General features: G+C 48.9%; 1 protein-coding gene across 1 annotated transcript; it reads right to left on the reverse strand.

Annotated features, from left to right (window-relative positions):
* Positions 1-1,461: 1,461 nt before the first annotated feature.
* On the reverse strand, positions 1,462-4,162 carry ARL4A (ADP ribosylation factor like GTPase 4A). Its single transcript, XM_065397690.1, has one exon. It carries the CDS (start codon positions 4,096-4,098, stop codon positions 3,496-3,498), a length of 603 nt encoding a protein of 200 aa, XP_065253762.1. The 5' UTR covers positions 4,099-4,162; the 3' UTR covers positions 1,462-3,495.
* Between the last annotated feature and the right edge of the window lie 6,011 nt (positions 4,163-10,173).

Below are 10,173 nucleotides of genomic sequence, written 5' to 3' on the forward strand. Positions count from 1 at the left end.
CATAGAATTTAAACAAAAGTTTGTTTTAACTTTAGTTTCTTTCAAATAAAGACTTCCTTACACATCCCAACTTCGGCTTACTGTAGAAATCATAGCTCTGGGTTGAAGCTTTCTTATGTCAAGTGATAACATTGCTCCCAGTCAACATTATGTAATACTACATTATAATAAGGGGAATAGTGATTCGTACATGAACAAGGCTACTTTATGAACAGCCAGGATCTCCTGCAGAAAGTATCTTACTGGACTCATTATGAGGCTCAAGATATAGTGTGCAACCATGTCCACATCCCACTGTTCTTCATAAAGTTACCAAGGAGTAGGGAGCCAACAGGGAGTGCATTAACACTAGTGTTTCTTGATACAGTTAAGGGAAATAGGGTTGATCTTTCAAGCTAATGTACACATAACTCCCATTTACACCATCATATAGTATCCTTATTCAGAAAAGGTCAGGTAGATAGGAAACAAAGAAGAGTGTTCACATGGCTTTGGGGCAAGATGCACAATCAGTTCCCCACAAAATTTACTTTACGAACTATTAAGGTCTCAGATGAAGCAGAGCATGTTCCACAGCATGCAACCCTCACTCATGAGCCATAAGAAAGATTGGCATTTCAATGCCTCTTTGTACAATAGTAGTGTACAACCTGCTAATTAGGGCATTAGGGGAGGGGAACTGGAGGTTTGCCAGTATAAGCCAAACTGGCCTCAGCCCTTTGGGGATAAAAAGGTACAACAAAGATGTAGAATCTGTTTTGGTGGGCAACGATATACTACATTTGGAACAGTTTCATCCAAAAACTTCAAAGGTGAGGGATTTTTTATTTTTTAGAGCTGTTATGTGCTTCCAATTGCACAATTGTACCCACCTAATCTTGAAGGAAAAAAAAAAGTAGCCCTACATGTTTCTCTGTCAAAACTGAATGATCTTGAAATCAGTATAGTGTACACAAGTGTTTGACAGCAATTATGGGGTACTTTGTATTGATACTGCCATTGAGATTTCCAAGTCAGTGCAAGGGATTTACTCACATTCTCCATTAAAAATCAAGAAGCGGTATGGCTGAATCCTCTGCACTGCTTTGAAAATTTCATTCTACTTCTGTTTACAATGAAAAAGTACCCTTGTATAGGTATGAAAAAAATGCAACATATTTCATCTACATAGTAAAAAAACCCCACCTTTCTAGCATAAGAAATGCTAAACCAAGTAAAAATGTTAGTCTCAGCTGATTAAAGGATTTAATACTACCATTGTAGTCTGTTAATACTGTATATGATTTCAGAACTTTGAGCATTTGAGAGCTGCCCCAGCAAATTTGTATGTAACATGTAAATCTGTTCCCGAGAAGGGAAGGTTTACAATACACACGACCACTGCACAAGGAGAGAAATGGCTATAGCTGGAAGCAAACAAACAGTGTTCTGTTACAAATATATGGAACATAATACAAGTATGCCATTGATATTAAGTCTTTAATGAGATACCTGTGATTTATAACATTGTCACATTTACGAATCTCACCACATTTATAAGAGTTTGATTTTCATGCAGATAGTTCTACTGCTATTGAGAGCGAGATTTGCACATAGAGGCCAACAAGAACACTTCACTGTAACTCAAGGAAGTCAAACACCTTCTCCCTGCAGACTTGTTTTGAGTTGTGTTTATTGAGGTTTAAGAAGTTATCCACATTTCTATAAATATAGACATTACTGAGTAAGTGACTTTCAATGTCACTAGTGCAGGTACATATATAACCAACATACAAAAGCTCCACTGGAAGCTACTTCAATTCTTTCAAAAGGACCAGGGTGTCATAAAACAAACAAACAAAAAGAGCTGTCACTTTCAATTATTGAAAACACTAAAGTGCATTTTTGGTTACCTTCTGGACAAACAGCTACTGGCTATAAAGTTTGATTTTATACAGATATCAATACCTTACATTGATTGACATTCAGCTGTTATCCTCTTAATACATGGCAGTAGGTAAGAATGCAGTAACTTTGCTGGTTGAGTAAGAGGAAATGATTCTTGCATTGTTCCTTTAAGACTGATATTTCTAATGGAAGTTTCAAGATAATCTAACATTCTGTTTTACAGCACCACTAAAGTTAATCTTAAAATTCAGGCTCTAGTTTAGCCCTTTTCATTTGCTAATCAAGATGTCTAGACAACTGTTTGAAGTTCTGTACCAGTAAGAAAAACTATTCTCCCTTCTCATTAGACATACTGTCCTGCCCAGTTAATACTGTTTGCGTACTTTGTAAACAAGAACAGCTTAAACATAATTAGAGCAGAACACAGGCCATCTTTAAACTGATGTTTTCCCAGTGTCAAGTGTTTAACGCTTCTTTACATTCCTAACCACAAGCACTACAAAAACTGTAATAAAAAAGGCTATATAGAAAGTGTCCTAGCAGTATAAGTAACAAACCTGGGCATTTTTGCAGATACAAACAGCGTGCTCTGTTGACTTTAGCTCTTTATATTTCATTATGATCAAGTTTTATTGCCATCATCATCTAAAGAGCCCAGAATGCTGCACTGCTAAAAGTCTTGGGAGACCTAAATCGCTGTATGCATCTCCTTTACTGCAACAACAAATTTACTTTTGTGTTGATAACTTGGGGATGTCAGAGTAACTTAATTTTTTGAACAGCAAACAAGATTTCTGGAACAAGTCTCCAAATGACATGAGTATATTCTAAACCCAGTTAGCACTGTATAACAATGCATAGCTATTTCTAAGAAGACTACACACCAAATCATGCTACATGTTGGGAAAACTAATCCATGCTCTTGAATGTTGTGTACTTGTCTAACAAGTCTTATTTCCTCTACCAGTTGAAGAATCCACAGCACTGAAGTTTCAAGTATTAGAACTAAAAGTGATTCAACTTCAAAAGTGCCAAATTAAAAACATACCATATAGCCAAACTCTCTCATGGAAATCATTACCAAAGAAGATAAAAAACCCCAAGGCTCACAGCCTCCTGAAATAATGGATTGCTAATTCCATACACGTTGTTGAAATCAATATTTTTAAAGCTGTATATATTCACCTAAAACACTCCACTTACGAGCATTAGAAGTTTAAAAACACTGAACGCCTTCAATGCAAATTTCTTGTAAAAATGCACCCTCAAATATATGAATACAAACACCAAGCAAAAAACCTCTCATTTTATTTGGCTATTTAGATATCCAAGTCACATTTACCCACCCATCTGTTTCCTGATAGCTTTATATTACTTTATAGGGCATCCGAAATAATACAGTGCCAGAAACCTTGGAAAAACTATTTTCTGTTTTTGCTTTTCAAAAGGTTCTGTGTCTGCACAACTTCCACAAGGCAAGGTTGTGCAACTGATTGTTTAACATAACTAAGCTTTAACAGCATCCAAGCAAGCAGGTCAGGCTTTGGAAGCTGTTATGTCAAATTCTGACCATGAAACTACTCTAAGATAGAAGTGTGGAAACAGAACTCATCTCTTCTTTTTCTGCTGTCTCAACATTTTTCTTCGCTTAATTATCATATCATGTAGTTTTTCAAGTCCCTCTTTTAGTCCATCCCCTATGATCGCACAGGTAGGCTGCAGATGCCAGGGGGTAGAAGAGCTCAGCTCGCTCATTGCTAACATCTTCTCGATTTCTGAGAGAGAGAGGGAATTCCTCAGGTCCTGTTTGTTAGCCACTATAAGGACAGGCACGCCTTGATTTTCAGATATCCTAGTAATTTTATGAAGTTCTGTCTTGGCTTCCTCCATTCTTTCAATGTCGACAGAGTCCACCACAAACACGATGCCATCCGTGCACCTGGTATAGGACTTCCACAGGGGCCTGAGCTTCTCCTGGCCTCCCACGTCCCAGAAGTGGAAAGTGACCGTTTTCGAGCTGCCCAGCGTCACTTTGATTTTCTCCGTGTTAAACCCCTTGGTAGGCACAGTGTTGACGAACTCGTTGAACTGCAGCCTGTAGAGCACGGTGGTCTTGCCCGCCGAGTCGAGCCCCAGGATCACGATGTGGAAGCACTGGAAGGAGGGCAGGCTGGAGAGGATCGGCGTCTGGTCCGAGAGCCCATTCCCCATCGCCGGCAGCGGGGGGACAGCGAGCCGCCGCCGACACAGGCACAGCCGGGCTCCCCTCGGCCGCCGAGCCGCGCTCACACCGCGCCGCGCTCAGACCCTGCCAACGACAAGAGAGGCGTTAGCCCCGGTGACTGACCGGCCGCCCCGCCCCGCCCCGCCCCGCCCCGCCCCACGCTGAGGGGAGCCCGGGACCTAGGTCCGCACTCAACCCCACCCCACCACATGCCCCGAGCCCGCCCGCCCGCGCACGTACCCCGGCTGGCGAAGCTAGCGCAGCCCGCACCTCACGCTGCTGGCGGCGGCCCCATGTCTGCCCGAGCGCCCAGCACCGCAACAGCCCCGGACTCGCCGCAACGCCGCCTCCTCAGCGTCTGCCGGAGTCCGAGGCAGCGCCTGCTCCTCCCAGCACAGACCGAACCCCGCCCCCCTGCCCGCAGCGCGCCGCTCATTGGCCGCGGGGAGCTGAGGGTGGGAGGTAAAGCGAAGGCCGCCTCCCATTGGCGCAGGCATCCGCCACTCACCAGGTGCCTCCGCAGCGCGTTCCCGTCCTCCCGGGTTTACACACGAGGGTGTGGGGCGGGAGCAAAGGAGAGGTCTGTACGTTATGCCCTCAAGGCAGAGCGCGCAGTGCACACTACGTCCCCCAGTCCGTCACCGCGGAGCTCAAACGTGGCCACGCCCCCAACCTGCCCTCCTCGTGGGCGGTGGATGGAGCAACACCTCTCCCTGCTGCATAGCCCGGCACATGCCCCAGCAGGAGGAGCCCCGCCCGCGCCCCAAGAGCCCCGGATCTCCGTCCAGTCGGCGGCGACCGCCCTTCACCCAGGGCGCGGGGCGGCACCTTTAAGCCGTAGAGACCCAGCGCTCCGTCGCCAGCAGCTGCACCCGACACAGGAAGGGAGGGGGGCCGGTTAGCCTCCTTCCCTGGGACCCTGACCCTGCCCCGTGGCCCCTCCCGCCTCCCTCGCCCTCATGGAGAAGCGCGGAAATTCACCTCTGACCCACCAACTCCCGAGGGAGGCAGGGAGGGGTTTGAGGCTTCCCGCGCGCTCGCACATCCGTAACGTCATCGCCAATGGCCTCCCCATTGGCCCGGCGCACATCAGTCTCCTAGCAACCCGCTTCAAACGGCTCTGGCGCGTCCTTGTCCCCCTTGCGCCAACTCCTCCACCCTGTTGTGCTTGGGTCACGCCCTCTGCGCGAGCGCGGACCCCCCCCATGGCGAGCGCCAGCCCAGCCACGTGGTCCTGAGGTAGGGGGCACGCGGTGTGCGCTGTTTGTGCTTCACGCCCGCTCGGGCCGGAGGATCCAGATTCTGCGGCGAAGCTGCGAGCAGCGCCGGGCCGGGTGTACCCGGAGTCCAGGGTGAGAACCTAGGCTCAGCTGGTAGTTCCTTGCCACCAGTGTGGGTGCTGGGCTCCCGCTGCTACCCTCAGAGGTGACGAGTGGGGGGGTGGCACATGGGGTTTCCTGCCCCCCTTTCTGCCGGGGTGGGCGTGGCAGGAGTTGGGGCTGAGAGGGACGTGCGTGGAAAAGGCACTGGCACCTAGCGCTCCCAGGGCTGGCGGCACTGTTCTGCTGGAGGAGGAGCGGGGAAGCCTGATTTACTTTTTCTAGAGTTACCATATTTCAGCAAGCAAAAAAGAGGAGGGAGGAGCCCCGCCCTGCCCTAGCCCCGCCCCTGCCCCTCCCACTTCCTGCCCCCCTCAGAACCCCCAACCCTCCCCCCCCTCCTGGGACCCCTGCCCCCAACTGCCCCCCAGGACTCCACCCCCTACCTAAGCCTCCCTGCCTCTTGTGCCCTGACTGCCCCCTCCTGAGACCCTCCCCCCTAACTGGCCCCCTAGGACCCTACCCCCTACCTGTACCCTGACTGCTCCAACCCTTATCCACACCTCCACCCCCAGACAGACCCCTGGGACTCCCACGCCCCATCCAACCACTCCCCACCCCCTGACAGCCCCTCCTGAACTCCCGACCCATCTAAACCCCTCTGCTCCCTGTCCCCTGACTGCTCCGATCCCTCTCCCCACTCCTGCCCCCCGACAGCCCCCCCCAGAACTCCCAACCCCCCCCCTCACTCCTTGTCCCCTGACTGCCCCCTCCTGGGACCCCTGCTCCTAACTGTCCTCCAGAACCCCACCCCCTACCTAAGCCTCCCTGTTCCTTATCCCCTAACTGCCCCCTCCTAAGACCCCCCCCAACTGACCCCCAGGACCCTGCCCCCTACCTGTACCCTGACTGCCCAAAACCTTATCCACACCCTCCCCCAGAAAGCCACCCGTGAACTCCCGACCCCCCCGTCTCTTGACTGCCCCCTCCAAAACCTCCCTGCCCCTTCTCCAACCCCCTGGCCCCCTTGTTGTTGGCCTTCGCCTAACATCTCTGTGAACTTGCCTGAGCCGTTTGTCCCAGCAGGCTGGCTGGTAGGCCAGGTCTACACCCAGCCGCTAGTTCGGCGGCTGGGAATCGAAGTTCTGGGTTCGATTTATCGCGTCTGGTCTGGACGCGATAAATCGATCCCGGAAGCGCTCACCGTCGACTGCGGTACTCCAGCTCGGCGAGAGGAGTACCGCGGAGTCGACGGGGAGCCTGCCTGCCGCGTGTGGACCGCGTCTGAACCGCGGTAAGTTCGAACTAAGGTATGTCGACTTCAGCTACGTTATTCACGTAGCTGAAGTTGCGTACCTTAGTTCGAATTTGGGGGGTAGTGTAGATCAGGCCGTAGGGGAGGAGGAGCGGGGGAGGAGCTCCAGACTGCTGGAGGCGATCTGCGAATGCAGGGAGGGAGGGGAGGGAGTGATCTCAGCTGCAGGGGGGGAGGAGGGGCTCTCTCTGGCTGTCGGAGCCTCATGTAAGTGGCACCATCCGGCCGGCTGCCCTGTTAGCCGCGCGCGCTCGGCATTGGGGGGGGGGAGGGGGGAAGTCCGGACATTTACAAATTCCCCCCGGACGCTATTTTTAGCTCAAAAATCCGGACATGTCCAGGGGAATCCGGACGAATGGTAACCCTACTTTTTCTAGAATCCTTCTTCCTCCTTTCCACCTTTTTCTCCGTTTTGCCTGACTCGTTTTTGTAACTTGAGTATTATCTGTGAGCTCCCTAATTCATTTAACTGTCTACAGTACAAAAGACCATTAATATCAGATCTCTATTTTTTCTTAATAAGATTATCGTCATCCATCTTGTTTTCCATTTTTGATTCTACCTTTGGTGTTTTTTTGACCTTACAATTTAACCATTTTATTATAATGGGCAAAATAAAATAAAACACTAAGCATTGTTCTGTAATTTTGAAATCCACCGGATTATTTTTATGAGCTGAGTGGGTTCACGTATTTAGAATTGAAAAGGAGTGAAATGAATGCATTTATTTAGATAACTTTTTAGTGATCTCTATTTTTATTCCATGTTTCAGATAGAGCACTATGAAGAGCAGATTTGCAAGTGGTGCAAGCAAGAGACAGCAAAAACAATGGAGTGAAGCAGCAGCTAAGAGCTCAAAGCCAATAACTTCATTTCTCAAACCATTGGAAAACACATCTTACCCAACAAACAATGCTACAGATAAAGAAAACTCCGCAACTGCAATGGGTGATATTTCAATGCCAATACCTGAACAGTAACAGATGCAGCAGAAGATCCTGTGTACGATCAAGAAACTCAACAGGAACGTGTAGATCTTATGCAGCAAGAGCAATTCATGAGTACTACAAGTTTGACTGTGACTGACATTGGAATTATTGACAAGAGCAATGTTGCCCAAATGCAATCTTTTCTTCAAATTACACCTCTACCCTGATATAACGGGACCTGATAAACATGGGTTCACATACAATGCGGTAAAGCAGTGCCCGGGGGGGGCGGGGCAGTGTGCTCTGGCAGATCAGCCTGTCAGCGGGTCTGGCTCTGACACCTGTTCTGAGCGGCATGTTAAGGGTGCCGGGCCAGAGCCGAGGGGTGGATAAGGGGCAGAGGGTCTCGGGGGGTGGTCAGGGGACAGGAAGCAAGGGGGGTTGGATGGTTCTGAGGTTCTGGAGGCGGGGCGGTCAGGGGACGGGGAACGGGGGCCTGTCGGGGCTGGGGTGTGGATAGGGGTTGGGGCAGTCAGGGGACAAGGAGCAGGGGTCTTAGATAGGGGGTGGGGTCTTGGTAGGGGTGGTTAGGGGCGGGGGGGTCTCTGGAGGGGGTAGTCAGGGGACAAGGAGCAGGGGGGTTGGATGGGTCCGAGGTTCTGGAGGGGTCAGTCAGGGGGTGGGAAGTAGGTGGGGGCAGATAGGGGGCAGAGCCAGGCTGTTTGGGGAGGCACAGCCTTCCCTACCCGGCCCTCCATACAATTTTGAACCCTGATGTGGCCCTCTGGCCTAAAAATTTGCCCACCCATGCATTAGGCGTTCTCATCTCTCCCACCTATTTTAATCTTGTTTCTAAATTGTGTGCAGTATAGGCTAAACTTAAGTTGTCTCGCTAGTTGTATTTTGGAAACATTGGAACTGTGCGCTGATACTTTCTAAACAAAAAAATTGTTTGCATTAATACAGTATTAAAATATCATTGACATGATGGCAAGTAGTTCACAGCTATGGAAACGAAAGGCATGGACAGTCAAAGAAAAATTGGAAGCTTTGGCCAGACTGAAATCAGGAATGAGCCAAGCAAAGGTCTCAAAAGAACTAGGAGTGGGGGAATCAATATTAAGAGGGTGGATCAAAATTACGATCAATGCTAGTTGAACTGGATGAAAGTGAAGGCCTGGAAAGGAAGCGCCTAAAAATTGCCCAGGATAACCAACTAGATAAATACTGCTCTATGTGGTTTACCCAAGAACGCTCCGAAGGCACGCTAATTTCTGGTGACATTATAAGGAAACAAGCGGAGAAATTGAAGAAGGATCTCGATTTTAGATGCTCGGGTGAGGACGCTTCTGCCCATCAAGGTAACAAATTTAAAGCTAGCAGTGGTTGGCTTAATCGTTTTAAAAAATGTCATGGCATTTGGCAAGTATCAGAGGGGTAGCCGTGTTAACCTGGATCTATAAAAAAGCGACAAAGAGTCCTGTGGCACCTTATAGACTAACAGACGTATTGGAGCATAAGCTTTCGTGGGTGAATACCCACTTCGTTAGACGCCTGTAATGGAAATTTCCAGAGGTAGGTATAAATATGCAGGCAAGAATCAGTCTAGAGATAACGAGGTTAGTTCAATCAGGGAGGATGAAGCCCTCTTCTAGCAGTTGAGGTATGAACACCAAGGGAGGAGAAACTGCTTTTGTAGTTGGCTAGCCATTCACAGTCTTTGTTTAATCCTGAGCTGATGGCGTCAAATTTGCAAATGAACTGAAGTTCAGCAGTTTCTCTTTGAAGTCTGGTCCTGAAGTTTTTTTGCTGCAGGATGGCTACCTTTAAATCTGCTATTGTGTGTCCAGGGAGGTTGAAGTGTTCTCCTACAGGTTTTTGTATATTGCCTTTCCTAATATCTGACTTGTGTCCATTTATCCTTTTACGTAGGGATTGTCCAGTTTGGCCGATGTACATAGCAGAGGGGCATTGCTGGCACATGATGGTGTATATTACAGTGGTGGATGTGCAGGTGAATGAAACGGTGATGTTGTGGCTGATCTGGTTAGGTCCTGTGATGGTGTCGTTGGTGTAAATATGTGGGCTGAGTTGGCATCAAGGTTTGTTACATGGATTGGTTCCTGAGCTACAGTTACTATGGTGCGGTGTGTGGTTGCTGGTGAGAATATGCTTAAGGTTGGTGGGTTGTCTGTGGGCGAGGACTGGCCTGCCTCCCAAGGCCTGTGAAAGCGAGGGATCGTTGTCCAGGGTGGGTTGTAGATCACTGGTGATGCGTTGGAGAGGTTTTAGCTGAGGACTGTAGGTGATGGCCAGTGGAGTTCTGTTGGTTTTTTTCTTGGGCTTGTCTTGCAGCAGGAGGCTTCTGGGTACACGTCTGACTCTGTTGATTTGTTTCTTTATTTCCTCGTGTGGGTAGCATAGTTTTGAGAATGCTTGGTGAAGATCTTGTAGGTGTTGGTCTCTGTCTGAGGGGTTGGAGCAAATGCGGTTGTACCT

Source organism: Emys orbicularis, chromosome 2 (assembly GCF_028017835.1).
Source record: "Emys orbicularis isolate rEmyOrb1 chromosome 2, rEmyOrb1.hap1, whole genome shotgun sequence".
Lineage (NCBI taxonomy): Eukaryota > Metazoa > Chordata > Testudines > Emydidae > Emys > Emys orbicularis.

Excerpts from the sequence above, each read along its gene's own strand:
- ARL4A (XM_065397690.1), bottom strand. The coding sequence starts at position 4,098 with ATGGGGAATGGGCTCTCGGACCAGACGCCGATCCTCTCCAGCCTGCCC.